A 16,566-nucleotide genomic window follows, 5' to 3' on the forward strand; every position below is an offset into this window, starting at 1 on the left:
GCTCTGATTCGACCCCTAGCCTGGGAACTTCCATATGGCGCAGGTGTGGCCCTAAAAAGCAAAAAAAAGAAAAAAGAAAAAAAAAAGTGCCTTGAGACATTTGAGTCCTGAGACGTCAGCAAATAGAGTTCCCAAGAGATCAAGGATTTTGTATTACTATTTATATGAATCCAGTCATCAATCCTAAATGTACCTGAGCATCTATTCAATGGAATTCAAAACATATGTGTTGAGTACCTACTGTGTACTAGGATCTGTACTAGACACTAGGGCTACTGTGGTGAACAAAGTGGATCCCATCCCTGCTTTTTTTGAGTTTACTATCTGTTAGGGTGTATCAGTCAAGATTAAATTCCGCTGCATGTAACAGGAATCTCAGAATGACTAAAAAAGACATTTTCTTCTCTTTCACGTGGAAGACCCTCACAGTAAAGGCCCAAGGTCTGCTGGTTCCATGATAATCAGAAACTTGGGCTTCTTTTTTGTGCCTCCTACATCCTAAGGGTGCTGCCTCATGGTCTAAGACATTTTCCTGAGCTCTCACCACCACACCCACATTTTAGCCCACAGAAAACTCGTTCTTCAAGGAGATTTCTTGGAAGTACCACACAGTACTTTCACTTATATTTCGTTAGCCAAAATATGGATGCAGTGGCCATACAGAGCTGCAAAGGAAGGAGACAGTTCCCTCTGTTAGCCAGCTTTTTGGCTACACAGCTGAATACTGGAGGCCTGGCCCTTAGGACAAAAGTAAATAGAGTGTTAGGAGTTCCCATCATGGCTCAGCAGTAACGAACCCGACTAGGATTCATGAGGACTCTTGTTCAATCCCTGGCCTCACTCAATGGGTTAAGAATCCAGTGTTGCTGCGAGCTGTGGTGTAGATCACAGACAGGGCTCGGATCCTGCGTTGCTGTGGCTGTGGCATAGGCTAGCAGCTGCAGCTCCAGTTCAGCCCTTAGCCTGGGAACTTCTGTATGTCACAGGTGCAGTCTTAAAAAGACAGGAAAGAAAAAAAAAAGTGCATGAGTATCAGAAGGTACAGCCACTAATGGACACAGATATTTTTCATATTTTCTTTTCAACATGAGACTTTCCTAGAAGTACCCAGGAAAAAATAAAGATCATCAAACTGGTTATTAAAGTCAGTTTATACTTGTAGTATTCATTTATTCATTTATATACTGACTAGGCAAATATCTTTTTTGAATACTAGGAATACCTAATTTAACTAAAAGAGATCTCAAGAAGGATTGAAAAATACATTAATCATGTACAAATCAAGATGACCATCTAAAGTACCTAACACGTATAAGAAATTTAAAAGTGGTGTCCCACAAAGAAAGTATAAGCAGAATGCTTTGGCAGTTCAGAACAAGAAGGTTCTTAAAGTTTTGTAGATGAGCCAACTTTTGAACTTGACTTGAAAACATATTCAGGGGTTGGATATGTGGGAATATGGTAATGGCATTGTGGAGTTGTGAAAAGAACACAGGTATGTAAAATAAGTGTATTTCTACTTTAATCTTTGTTGATAGAGCGATCTGAGACTATTTAACCTCCACCATCCCCAGTAAGCTTGTGCAAACAGCCATTGCCACAGGGCTGCTGCAAAGGGAATTATAAGGCTCAGTAAGTAAGAGTTCTGTGCAAACCACAGATCATGAGCAAAGTATGTTTTTATTTAACTGTTTTTCAAAATTTCAAACAGCAAATGCTCAGAAAGTGAATGCTGAAAGAGCAGCATAGACACATGTTCAAGGGAGAGCGACAGAGACAAAGAAAAGCAATTAACTGGGTTTGGTTGAACCATCTAGTGTGTGAAGGACAGTTATAAGGAATAAAGTTTATCTGGAATCTTTCGTGATGTAAAGTTTTGTCATCTTTGGCTCATGAAGATTAGTATTACATTACTCTTCAGGGTGGATGTGAAGACATTCTTTTTAGTTCAGTAGCTCCTGCAAGTGGGGAGATAACCAAGGCCTGAAACACGAGAACGGCCTGGGAGTGAGAAGAAGGGCATATGAAGGGGTATTTCAGAGTAGACTCAGTGGAACTCACAGGAGTTTGATGGAAAAGGAAAGAACCAAGTAGATAACTAACAAAGACCCACTGTATAGCACAAAGAACTATACTCGTTATCTTGTAGTAACCTATAATGGAAGAGAATATAGAAAAGAATGTATGTATTCATATATAACTGAATCACCTTACTGTACACCTGAAACTAACACAGCATTGTAAATCAATACATTATATTTCAATAAAAATTTGAAAGGAAAGGAAAGAACCAAAAATTACTACAACATTTTGAGTAGAGGTAACAGAAGACGAAGGTGAGATCAAGAAAAATTGGGCACAATAGTTTTGAGAAAGAAAACTTGGTTCAGTTTTCAGAAAACTTCATGTCCAAGTAGAGATGTCTAGCAGAGTCAGACCCGGAGTTGGGCCAGAGCTGTACATTTTCATTTAGAACATTCCCCATTAACAAAAGCATAATGAATCTTAGCTGGATGGAAGAAATCTGACTCAAAGAACAGAATGTTGGAGTTCCCGTTGTGGCACATCGGAAACGTATCTGACTAGGAACCATGAGGTTGTGGGTTTGACCCCTGGACCTCGCTCAGTGGGTTAAGGATCTGGCATTGCCACAAGCTGTGGTGTATGTCGTGGACACGGCTTGCTGTGGCTGTGGTGTAGGCCAGCAGCTGTAGCCCCGATTGGACTCAGCCTGGGAACCTCCATATGCTGTGAGGGTGGCCTTAAAAAATTTTTTTTAAAGAAACACAATGTTGGGAATCATTTAAGGGTAGAAAGTCGTAGGAAGAATAGAAGTCAATGAAGGAGCTGAGAGGAATTAGAACAGCAGTTAACGTAAGTGAATTATTCAGGATAAGTTAAAAATACTGGAAAGCAATGGGAAATAATATTTTGAAAGTTAGAGGTTTGTATTTGACATTAAGACCTATAGTCAGTCACTATATTTCTAGAAGGAAACCAGTAATCAAAATGTTTGCTTGCTTTCGTGAGCTAACTAATTATTCTTAGTTTTCAGTAATCAGACTCCTTCCAGTTTAATTTGCTCCGTATTATACATTAGACGGTGATTAATACTGAAAGCAAGGTGAAATGGAAAACCTCCTAATTCAGAACTGTCACCATGGGTGTTAAGATCTATTTCTAAGTGTGCTGAGGGCTAAGGAGATGAGTACACGCTCTAATTTGTGCTTGCCACCCTCTACACAGGACACTTGTTCTTGGATTCGGTGTTAAAGCTGCTGTCTGCCTGGCCTAACACCATTGGTGACATGATATTTTGAACTAATGATGAGTCTGTTGAAAAAGTGGTACCCTGTTGAATACTTCACTGTCCTTACCCAGATTGAGTCATTACCCGCTTCCTCCATGCCAACCTCCTTCTACTGATATTACCAACATGGAAATACAAATTTTATAACTCAGAGTTGTATCCACAACATTAATTAGCTTGAGAAAACAATCCAAAAGATTACAAGTTGTGGAAAGATAGGTGCTATGAAGTGAGATTTGTAGTCATAAATCTGAGAACTCTGGAGTTCTCTTGCGGCTCAGTGGTTTAAGGATTAGGCATTGTCACTGCAGCAGCCTGGGTTGCTGCTGAGGTGCAGGTTCGATCCCTATCCGGGGAACTCCCACATGCCACCGGCACAGCCAAGAAGAAAAACAGAGGTCATGCACTTGAGTGCTTTATTTGGTGCAGAGTTGAGAGAGGGAGCTGCCCTGTATAGGACAGTCCCCGTTTGCAAGCATCCATCACTCTGTGCCCACACCTGTTCTACATGCTAAGAGTCTAAGAAAAACCACAAGAGGAGAATTCCCATCATGGTACAGGGGAAATGAATCCAACTAGGAACCAAGAGGTTGCAGGTTTGATCACTGGCCTCGCCCATTGGGTTAAGGATCCAGCGTTGCTGTGAGCTGTGGTGTGGGTCGCAGACGTGACTGGGATCCCAAGTTGCTGTGGCTGTGGTGTAGCAGGCAGCTGTAGTTCTGATTCGACCCCTAACCTGGGAACCTCCATATGCCATGGGCAGGGCCCTAAAAAGCAAAAAGGAAAAGAAAAACCACAAGAGGGCTTCAGGACATTGGGCAGTATGCCTAAAAAGACTCAGTGGCACAACTTTATGGATATCTGTGAAAGCTAGTATTATTTCATAGGGAAGATCAGATAATAAAAGTTATATCAACAGTTAAGCAGGAGCAAAAACTATTTTAGTATATGTGGGTGGAGGCAACATGAATGGGCTAGTTAAAAACCATCGGTTTGGGTAGACGATATTGGACAAGGTGTTTTCGATTATCTTTAATTAACTACAACTGTGGGATTTGTAAAATGCTGGATCAGCTGCTTAGTACACTAGGAACTATCAACGACTGAATTGCGAGAGGTAGATTTTAACTCTAATGCTGTGGTTTGGGGAAGTCATTTAAGCTCTCTGGATCTTATTCATTAGATTATGTATTTATTCAACAGACATTCCAAACCCCTCAGTCTCCTCCTCCATAGACTGGAAACGTGTCCCTAGGGCCTCTGCCGCTTTAACATGTATCACTGAATAGTAATCCCTGCTTAATGAGGAAGGGACTTCATAGAAAGAACTGGGAGCTACTTTTGAAGGACTGGAGGAATACAGTTTAAATTATGGGGAAAAAAACGTTGATTTGAACTCGGAAAGCAATGGGTACAAAAGCATGGACCCAACCAATATATCTTTGGCGAGAGATGTATTGCCTAATATGAAGCCTTGTGGTGGAGACAGTAAACCTAATACAGAGAACACAGGCAGACACCTCTTCAGTCACAACTCCAGTTTCAGATGGTCTGACCAGGTTGGTAAAATGACTCCGGAGCATTGGTAGAAATTGATTTTATGACCAGAAAAAAAAAAATCCTATGACTAAGTTACTTAATCGACCTTTACAGTGTTTCCATGTCACAGTAACATTTGCATATGGGTGATTACTAGGCATTCTGACACTCAATGGGATTTTTTTTTAATGAATCAGAGAAAGATCACATTATAAATTTTAGTTTTTCCATTCCAAAATATAGCTTTAACCATAACTGCCTTCTTTTTTTTCCCATTTGTTTCTTTTTCTCTCTTATTTTATAAACCCTCTACCTCCATGAATTCCCCAAGCCCCCCTCAGAGTGAACAAAACTGAGCCACTTCTGTAACACCACAAAATATTCCCCTTTAAGTTTGAAAATGCCAGAGAAACAAGTGAAATCCACCACACTCCTCTTACACAACACATTTGACCTTTAGATACGTTGAGAGCTTCATCCTCCAATGCTTTTAATTCTAATCCTTGCAGAGACGAAATTCATTGCTTGAATTATAAGAGTGAGTCTCATTAAGGCTAAAAAGCAGTGACCCAGATAGCATAATGGATTAATATGGTGACCTTGCAACTTTAGAGCTTTACTTTCAAATCTGACTGTGTAGTCAAACCATTTCAATAGTCAATTAATCAATTGGTTAATACTAGCCTATAAATGTTCTGAGTCAGAACGTTAATAGATCATTTGACTAATACTAGCCTATATAGAATTAAACTGAGAACTACAGTATGCTTAACTTTCACAATCTTTCTTAAATGATGAGAATCAAAGAAATAGGGTTTCATGAATTACTGTGAATCTGTAATCACTAATAATTATATAATATTGACACTCTAATAAGCATCAACATTTTAAAACTTATACCATAAATATCTCTTAATGATATGTGTTTGCATTTAGTTAAGAAGGACTGTGAATATAATTAACCAAGCCTTGAGTAATGAAATGTGATGTTGACTGAATCTCAGATTCTATGCTTTTAGTAACAGTACCTTTAGGGTGATATTCTCCCCTAAACAGTTAGGATTTTTCTCCTCTTGGCAGAGAGTAGAAATGTACATAGTTTAGCAGGGCATCCTACAGGATTTGTAAAGTCTAGGGAATTTTTTTTAATGTTTCCAAAGACAAGTTTTATAAAAAATTATCCTATCCATTTTTTTGTAGATGCAAGATATACGGAACCCAGAAGGAACTCAGTATAGCTCCCATCCTACAATGGCAACCATGAGACCAAGGGGCCAGCCTGCAGACATCAGGCAGCAGGCAGGAATGATGCAGCACGGCCAGCTGACCACCATCAACCAGTCCCAGCTAAGCGCTCAGCTGGGCTTGAACATGGCAGGAAGCAATGTCCCCCACAGCTCACCTTCTCCTCCAGGAAGCAAGTCTGCCACTCCTTCACCATCCAGTTCTGTGCACGAAGATGAAGGTGATGAGACCTCTAAGGTATGACTAGGCAACTTTTAGGACCTGCAGGAAATGCTTGTTGCCTAAAAAAACTGTTCTTTGGTACATTCTGTGACCTCTGGTGGGTGCCAGTTTATATCATCCAAATGAGAAGCATTGGTGGGGGGCTGAATGGATGGAATCGCCTGCTTGATCAGTTACATTCTTAAGGCCCTAACAAGTCCTTTATTTAGTTTATGTTTTTCCCTTTTTTTTAGGGCCACACCTGCAGCATATGGAAGTTACCAGGCTAAGGGTTGAATCAGAGCCACATCTGCGACCTACACCACAGGGCATAGCAATGCCAGATCTAAGCCACATCTGCAACCTGCACCACAGCTCACAGCAACACTGGATCCTTAACCCACTGACCAAGGCCAGGGATCGAACCAGCATCCTCACAGATACTAATCAGATTAGTTACTGCTGAGCCACAATGGGAACTCCCCTAACAAGTCTCTAAGTGCAGGTGTACAAAGCATAAAAGTTGGTTTCACCCACACAGTATACGGTCTACATGGTGAGTAAGGGAGAATAAATCTTGTAGGACTCAACGTCCAAAATCAAGTTTAATTCACCACTCACTCAAAAAATTAAGAAGGCAACACCCCAGGGTTGTATTGATGGCCGTGTGTGTGTGTGTGTATGATCAAGCAGTTCATCCTGAGGATGAAGAAAGGAAGGGTCAGGGATACTAGATGACTCCCTTCTAGAAGCAGAAACCTGGGTGTTTCATTTACCTCCCTTTTGTTAATATGCTTGTCTATGTGTGTCACCAGTGGTGCTTCCTTTTTGTTAACCCCATGCCAGTATATCTGTCTATCTGTCTGCATCGTGTTAAGTTATCTGTATAAAAAGATGGGTCTTAATTGCCCTTAATTTAAAAAATTAGCCGCAAAAGATAGTTCTTTGAAGTATTCAAGGCAGCTCTTTCAAATGACTGCCATAACCAAGTACAGTCTCACTTAAGAACATCAAAATCATCTTCTTATTGCCTTGGTAATCAGTCCAGCATCTTCCAAATTTGTCCCAATGAGGACTCTTGTGCCTGGTTACCATGAAAAACACAGCAGCTACATGTGTACTTCCTCTCCTCCTCTTTTTTATATTTCATTAATGAATTGTCACTTGTGTCAGCCTTTTGTTTTCTCTTCACTTTTGTGAGAATTTTGTTTTGGGGAAACAAAAGGCAGTACCCTGGGATTCTGATCTCTATTGCTAACTTTCCAATATCTAGCTACACTGATTTTTTTTAATCCAAATGAATAGTGACACATAGATTTATTTAGCCTGATGACAAAGACAGAGCTGCTATATGGACTATATTTCATTATTTTCGGTATTCTCGATACTCTGGCATTTAGGGTCTTGATCCTGGGAAGACTAGCAGGATAGTTAATTCCTAGAGATAGTGAATGACTCCCCATGAGCACATAACTGATCAGCACCAGCCAGTGCAGAGCCCACACCCCAGTCTTCTCCTTTATGGAGCTCTCACAGACCACGCCAACACTCCCCCTGCCTTAAATTCCCTCAGGACCAGATATGGACCACTCGGGATCACCTCTATAGGCCAGAGCCCTCTGAAATTGTCCAAACACTGGAGTCGTAAGCTCACTCAGCATACCTACCCTGCCTGGCCCGTTCCCTCCCCAGGAAAACCCCAGTAGAGGTGCCAGGCCACTCTCTGCCCTCTCCCAGTCTCTGCTCCTTACCACCCTGCATGGCACATGGCAGCCTTCCTGTTTCCAGGTTTGTATGAGTATAAACTTCTTCCTTCAGTCTTTTCCATGTCTGCTGGCTTACCGTCCCCGCTGAACCAAACCCCGGGAGCCATCTGGCACAGCCACACAGTTAGGTAGCAGCATCCTGGCTCATCCCCTGCCTTGCAGTCCCTCCCTGTCAGCGAGCCAGCCTCTCAGGAGGGAAAGTGAAAAAGGAGGAGGAGACTGATATTACAGACATTATTTATTGGGACAGTGAAAGCCTAACCTTTAGCTGATCATTTAGAGGGCAAAATACATTTTTAAGAAAATGTGTATTACTCTAATGGTACCACCAGCCAGTGAGTATAAATGTGAACACCAAGAATATGTGGCCAGTGATTTGGATATCAGATTATGCATGGATAATTCCAGTTAAGTTCCTAAACACAGGTGATATGTACTGTATTGCAAAGGGAAAGATTAATGTTCTACTCATAGTAAAGATCAATTTCTGCATCTGGATTATATCTTTATCAGTATTTATTGCTGACATTTCAGGAAATTAATGAAAAATTAGTAATGTTTTCTGACAGTAAATTTTATGCAAGATTATTCGTACTTACAGTAGCATTTTCTATACTCTTCAACTTACATGAGTACAGACCAAGTAGAAACCAGAAATTCATAGAATTAGTATTAACAAATTCTGCCATTTTTTAATTAATGCATAAGGTCCATATCTTATAATTTTCCTAAGGCATGAATTTGTGTGCTCTGAGTTTCCAGGTATGAAACCTTGCCAGTGGGTATCCTATCCAATCACTCCACATCCATATCCTAAAATAATTTATAGCTCATTATTAGTGATTGTGTAAGCATTGTGTAGTGGAATTTGTCCTCTGTAGTTGTATGTTCTTGAATAAGCTATGTCTGAAGGCTTAGGAATGGATTTCTCAAGAATGCCCTCATTAAAATGGCTTTTGGTCTACACAAACATTCTCAAGTTTATGTTTAGTTAAAGTGCATTTTCCATCTCAACAAAACCCACCCTTCCATTCCAGCTCTACGTGCTGGTCTCTAGCTTCCCTCCAGTTCAAAAGCCTCCTATCCATGTATTCAGCTTATATTTATTGAATGGCTAAAAAAAATCCTCTGAAAATGTTCAAGGATTCTTCATCCCAGCTAATGACTAAACTGGAATTTTTCCTTCATATATGAGCAGGATTTATGTGGGATGTTGTACTGCAAGAGCTCCAGTGAAACGTAAAGTAGCATTAAGTCAAAGGATCATTTAGATCATTTCCCTAACAAGAGAACTAAAAAAAAGAATATTTAGTCTCACACCTAAAAAAGAAACCTTTAGAAAGGCTTCCCTCTTAACGCTTTGTGCTCTTAAGCAATTGCATATTAATTCCAGTTTATCTAATTGAACAATTAAATGAAATAACTTTGTTTTGACACAGAGAAATATTGTAAATACATCAGTAAAATAAATTATCACCTTATAAACACTCCCCATGGTTCTGATTGCTGTGGAGCTGTGCTGACAGCCTGAAGTCATAAACTAGACATACAGTCAAACATCAAAGAAATATAAACTCGAGTAGCTTGTGGTTCCAAGCCTGTAATCCAGCACGTGTAATGTAGCAGATTCTTTAAGACACTTAAAGTATCTGGCATTACAGCTGTATTTTTTAGCACAGTTTTCCTTTGAAGGAAATTATGGGCTAAGAATCACAGTATATATTTTGCCATCCTGTTACTTTCAACTTTTCTGCTGTAAGTATCCTTAAGTTTTATATGTGTTTCTTGTCTAGTGGTATATAATTAGATAATCTTTCACTTTCAGATAAAACTGACTTATATTCCATGTAAGTACTAAAATATTTGGGTTTATTTCTGCATTTAAGTATGTTGCTTTCTATTTGTCCCACATATGTTCTATGTTTCTTTCTCTTTCTTACCTTCCTAAGATTCTTCTCACTTTTCTCATTCCATTATTTCCTAAGTTAAGACTGGAACTTCTGTACTCTTTCTCTTACTCCTTTCAATTTATATAGGAAGAGTCATTACTGTTGTTTATTTATAAACATTTAACATTTAAATTACATTTAAACTAAATGTAATTTAATGAACTCAATGAAGTACTATTTTCATTATTTTTACAGCCCTTTAGATTTATTCATATATAAAATATATTTCTTCATCTGATGTAATTTTCCTTATGCCTTTTAAATTTTCTCTCATGATAATCTATTGGGAACATGATTACCTTAAAAAGGGTTTTCACGAGGGAAATAATACATTAGATTGACGATGATTCTCTTCTGTCGTTGCAAAGATAATATATTGCTCCACTGAATTCTCGTTCTCATTATTGCTTTTAAGAATTTTACTTCCTTGCTGCCTTTCCTTTGAAAGCAGTCTGCCTGTATTCTCTGACTAGTTTTGATACCTTCTCTTGCCTTTGGTGTCCTGCAGCTTCACTGTGTAGTATATGGGTTTCTTTCAATTTATCCCAAATGTAAATATTTCTGGTTTTCATCCATTCTGGGAATTTTTCATATATTTCCTCTACCCCCTTCTTCCCCTCTCAGTCTGTAATTCTGACAAGATAAATGCTAGACTTTCTCATCCTATCCTCCATGACTCTTTTCTTTCATATTTTCTGTTTCCTTGTTGCTCTGCATTACCTCCTGATTAATTTGTTTGTATCAATTTGCCAGTTCATAATTCAGTTTGTTGTTATATCAAATCTGAAATTAAATCTGATGTATCGAGGTTTTAATTTCGGTTATTTTATATTTCTAGTTTTATTTGGTTCTTTCTCAAATCTATTTGGACTTATCTTTAAATGCTTCCTCTTATCCATAGACAATCTGTTTTTCCTCTAAGCATTTGCTAATCCCAGTATGTGAAGCCTTTGGGAGCCTGAGTCTATTGGTGCTGCTGGCACCAAGTTTTAACGCCTTGTTCCATTTTACTTTTTTGCTTTTGGAGTAAGAGCCAATATTCATTAGAATTTTTTGAGAATTCTGTTAGACCTCGTTTGAAAGTGGACGCCTCTAAAGATGATTTGTGTTTATTTCTGCCAAGCATCTTACTTAGACCATCACAATCTAGAACCACTTTGGACTTAAAGTTTTCGGATCACCCAAGTTGTGTGCATTCAGGCCGTAAGGCCTTACAAATACTGGCTTCTGTTTGTAAATTATCACAAAAGGTATTCTTCCCCTCTCACTCAATATCATCCTGGCAGGTGTCACGAGGGAAAATGTAAGGGAAATCGTTTTATTTCACCCTTGCCCTGAAAGTCTAATTTTTTTCTGTCCTGACTTTTAATAGGAACCTTTCATTAAACATCCACTTTTGTTGGTCAGCCATGGCGTTTGTCTGCTCTTTACTGTGGCTTTGACTCAGTTTCACCAGATTTAGCAACTGTCTTCAAGATGAAAGGTGGTGTCAGCACTCTGCTTACCTCTCTGGGTCCCTGTTAAAAGAGTTTTTGTGCTAATTTGCTGGTTCATCAATGCATGTGTATTACTGGACAGAAAGAGGTTTTGTTTTGGTTTTGGTTTTTCCTCAAAGAAAATAGGATGTCACTAGAGCAACAGTTTAAAAAGCCTTTAGAAAAGTACTTTTTACTTACCACTGTTCTGAAGACTAGATGATTCCTGGAATAAAGTAAAAATGATAAGCAGACAGGTTTCTATAAACATTAAGTGAAATCATGCAGTGTTGGAACCAAATGTCAAGTCACATTATCTAGCATTGGGACAGAATATTTAAAATTGGGTCTTGAAGGTATGGCATTTTCCACATGGATACAGTTGTTAAACACTTCAGATAATATGCTGTGCATGATACTTTTAAAGAATTTCTTAGATCCCAGAAACTGAGAAAATATATACTTGTTGTTGTTATCAAAAATAAAGTATCTCAGGAGTTCCCATGGTGGCGCAACAGGATTGGTGGTGTCTTGGGAGCCCTGGGTTACAGGTTAGATCCCAGGCCTGACACAGTGGGATAAGGATCTGGCATTGCCATAGCTGCAGCTTAGGTCACTACTGTAGCTCAGATCTGATCCCTGGCCTGGGAACTCCATGTGCCACAGGGCAGCCAAAAAAGAGAAAGGAAAAAATTATCAAATTGGTTAAGGCTCAGCTTAACAAAGTAGTTCTGAAAAAAATAATAAAATGAAGTGGAATGGCCAGTTAGTACTCCATTCCAAATAATTGTTTCTAAAATCCACTTAAGCAATTAAATTAAACTAGGATATGGTACTCTGAAGGTGTATTTATCCTTGAGTGATCTATACCCTAGATGACTGAGCACTCTTGATTAAGTCATGGAATAAAATTCAAGCAAGACTATACATAGGCCCTGTCATTTTATTCATCAAAAGCCTATCTCAGCACTTGTGCCTTCTTTGTCAGGCTGGGGAAACCCTCAAGAAGTAAACACTGCCCTAGACTGGCAAATTTAGAAAAGACCACACGAATCGGACACAACCGATAAATGTAACAGGTGTATATGATTACAGTCAAATCTTTACTTCACTTCAAAGTGATTTTTCTGGACAGTAGCCCAAAGTTCTTACCTTACATAAGGCCACTGAGTGTTTTTGCTAACCTCATCCTACAACAATGATCAGTTATGTTTGGCAGAATCAAGAATCCTAAAAAATGCATTTTCTTTACAGACTGTGATACTGGTACAATGTCCTGCGCTCATGAATCATTTCAAGAGTATAACATTTCATATATGGTTTTCTCTAATTGATATTTTGAGTCATTGAAGGTACTGTTATTATTAATGAAATTAATAAACCTGATTGTAAAATGAAAGAAGTATTACAGCCTTGCTGACTTCATAGTAACTAGATGACTTACTTCCTGTGCTTATTTAAATTTATTCTCAAAAGGGGATTTTAGATGGTATAGTTTAGACAGAAAAGAGAGAATTAATTTGAGTAGCAAAATATTTCACTTCCAGAAAGAGTACCATCACAAAAAGTGCTGTGATATGCCCTGTTTCTATGGTGAAGATTTTATAATATTTACTTTATATGATAAGAGTTATAAGTGGAGTTCTATGTTGTTTGTTCAGCCTATTATGCAGATGGTGCTTGATTAAAATCTATTTTAAACTACAGCGATTACTGCAAGATAGTGTGCATTAAACAGCTCTCCCAGCTCCATTAAAGGCTTTGGGACTGCAGCAGTTTATTTTAAATATGCTCATAGATGTTTCTAACTTCTCCAGGGACATTTCAATATCAGTGATTCTCTTTTCTTGAGAGTCTTAACTCCTGTGCTCTGTGTTCTTAAGAAGTATTATCTCAGTAATACCATTAACACATGCTTTTTTAAAGTGAAAAATTACTGTTTTCTTGTGATAAATAAGTTAAATATATCATTGTAATTAAGCAATAAGACATGACAGGAGGTGGATTACCAGAAGCATAAGGACACCTCTAGGGATTTTGGAAATAAATCTATGTCTACAAGTAAGTTACATGAAGTACATGCATCTGTGTAAAGCTTAGGTGAGAGCAGTATCTTTATGTGTTTGTGTATGTTTGTTTATTCATTAGTGCTTTAATTGAATGTGAAATAAGTCTGTGGGTAATCAGGATTACAATTAGGACCTGAACTCAGCCATGTTCTTAGTTGCTGTGATGTTCATGCAACTTTTATATGTGCTTTCCTTGTGATTCTAAGCCTTTACCCAGTGCTGTAGAACACAGGGATGGGAATTTGTGATGTTCACTGCATGTAAGTCCCTATGCTGGAGTTCCCAAGGTGGCGCAGCAGAAACAAACCCAACTAGCATCCATGAGGATGCAGATTCAGTCCCTGGCCTTGTGATGTACAGAGACCTTCTTTCTACATAGAATTAAAATTCCTAAATTGTAATAAGAAATATCAGAACAGAGTAGTTACTTGATTAAGAAAGCAGTTAAGGAGTTCCCATCATGGCTTAGCAGTCACAAACCCAACTAGGATCCATAAGGACGTGGGTTCAATCCCTGGCCTCACTCAGTGGGTTAAGGATCTGGCATTGCAGTGAGCTATGGTGTAGGTCACAGATGCAGCTCGGATCCCTGTTGCTATAGCTGTGGTGTAGCGCAGCAGCCGTAGCTCCGATTCTGCCCCCAGCCCTGGGAACCTCCATGTGCCACAGGTGTGGCCCTAAAAAAAAAAAAAAAAAAAGACCCCATGCTGATTGTGTGAGGGTGGGGAACTAACAAGACCTTGTCCTTACTCTCAGTGTGCTTGCACTTTATATTTTTGCATTATATGGTTCCTTCTGTGTTGTAAAGATTATGATGTTGGAATTAAATTTAATTCTTAAGTCTTGGAATCCAGGAAATATTGTCCTCTCAAACAGTGCCCAATACACAGTGCTGTACAGTTTAATACAGTAGCCTCTAGCCAGCATGACTGTGTATATTTCAATTTGACTAATTAAAATTAAACAAAAAATTCAGTCCCTCTGTTGCTCTAGCCAAACATGCTCCATAGCCACATTTGGCTAGTTAGTACTCTTTCAGACAGTGTAGAAAACATTCCATCTTTCCAGAAAATTCCATGAGATAGCGCTGCCCTAGACTGCAGAAATCAGAGTCTTTTAGAAAATTAGGACATAAAATTATAAGCTTTCATCCATCTAAGTAAGAATTCAGGATCCAGACAATACTCAAAATTAAGGTCCAGAAACATACTACAAATCCATTTAGCTAATTTTTCCACCACAGCTATATTCATCATCATTGTGTTCATTCCAAATAGTTGATGGTCAGAAAAGCCAGGTGTCTTTCAAAATGAAGTCCATTCCCAGCATGTAAGTGGATCCAAATTATAGCAACATTTCTTTCTTTAGAGAGGCTTTGCATATGAGAAATGGCCATGTGGTTTTCAAACATGTGATGAAACTACCTCCAGACAGTAAGCCTGACAAATTCCCAGTTCACTATACAGAATCTAAAATAGCAGCTCACTTCTCTGCCTTCCCAAACACAAGCAAAATGCAAAATAAAAAATAAGATGCCCAGATATCAGGAGATAATGCCCAGTATTCATGTGGCAGAAGCCTTCACTTCATCCAGCCCTGCTCACATGTGTGGATGCACTAGACATCAAAACACAACTGGGAACCACATCCTGTTGTATTGCATCCTAAAAGCAGACATTGTACACTTCTGCAGGTCTTTATACAAAGAATACCAAGTAAGAAAAAGATTCCTTCAAAGAATACTCTATTTAAAAAAAATAAATAAACTTTCATACGTAATTTTTATTTTTGTTTTTTCCTCTTATATCAGCTTTTGGTGAAGGGCATTATCTTAAATCATAGCTTGGTTCTGTGAGGGCAGTTTTATAAGTGGTCAGACTGTTATGATCCAAGAATATAGTCTTAGCAACAGAGTTTAATTACTGAAGGACAGGCAGTGAATCTTGAGAAATGAATATTTTTGTGTATCCTATAGATTGGCCCACTCAGATGCTAGTTTTCTTGCATGGCAGATAATTCAAACTGAGGTTAACCGTGAGTATTTAAAAGGACAGCATATCAGTATGCTCTCACTTTCAGGCATTGCAAAGATAAAGCTGATATAATGTCATGAGGCTGACACTATAGTCTGGCCATAATGGGGGACGACACCCCAACTTCACAGCTTAGTGCCTCTCAGGTACACGATCAGATATACCGTTGAAGCCTCAGGGTGACATGCCGTAATGCATAAATGATGTCTCCTGAGCCTTGAAAATACAGAGGCAGAAATCATGAAAGCCCTGTTTCTACTAAAAGAGAAGCCTTCATCTGGCTAATCCTATAGGACAATCTAGGAAAATAGGGGAAGCCTCCAGAAAACAAACCTAATTGATGGGCTGCATGGAATTGTTTAGTTTCCTATAGGGTTGCTGTATGTTGCCTCAAAAGAGTAATTTGTTGTTTTCATGCACTTGACACTTAGAGCTTCCTACTGGCAGTAGCAGGTTCTCCTGCTTCCACAGATAATCCTTAAAAAGTAGGGCCACGTTATCCAGCACGAAGATAACTGTCCTTTCTCTTACCACAGGATGTTGCCTATCCAGTATATCTAAGACCTGTACCATGTTGAGAAAATGCCAGTTTAAAAAGAAAAGAAGCGGGAGTTCCCATTGTGGCTTAGCAGTAACAAACCTTACTAGTATCCATGAGGATGTGGATTCAATCCCTGGCCTTGCTCAGTGGGTTAAGGTTCCAGCGTTGCTGTGAGCTGGGGTGTAGGTCGAAGATGCGGCTTAGATCCCGAGTTGCTGTGGCTGTGGCTTAGGCCGGCAGCTATAGTTCCAATTCAGCCCCTCACCTGGGAACTTCCACATGCTGCAGGTGTGAACGTAAAAAGCAAAAAAATCAAAAAAGAGAAATAAAAGAAGTGTGAAGATCAGCAGTTCAAACACAATTTTGGACAATGGAAGAGAGAAACTAATTTGTTTTGGTAAATCTTTGAATAAAAACATTTACATTGAGGAGTTCCTG

General features: G+C 39.0%; 1 protein-coding gene across 4 annotated transcripts in view; it reads left to right on the top strand.

The window, feature by feature from the left end:
* The window catches only part of TOX (thymocyte selection associated high mobility group box), a 301,744-nt gene that overhangs the window by 246,876 nt on the left and 38,302 nt on the right, over window positions 1–16,566 (top strand). For all 4 annotated transcript variants that reach the window (XM_021089342.2, XM_021089343.2, XM_085022318.1 and 1 more), the window contains one exon: window positions 6,050–6,331. In XM_021089342.2, coding sequence (XP_020945001.1) covers window positions 6,050–6,331 — 282 coding nt within the window. The remainder of the gene's footprint in view (window positions 1–6,049; window positions 6,332–16,566) is intronic.

The sequence above is a fragment of the Sus scrofa genome, chromosome 4, assembly GCF_054392235.1.
Source record: "Sus scrofa isolate SSC_HxYL_T2T_F1_AM1 chromosome 4, Sscrofa_HxYL_maternal_Yorkshire_Landrace_v2.0, whole genome shotgun sequence".
Taxonomy (NCBI): domain Eukaryota; kingdom Metazoa; phylum Chordata; class Mammalia; order Artiodactyla; family Suidae; genus Sus; species Sus scrofa.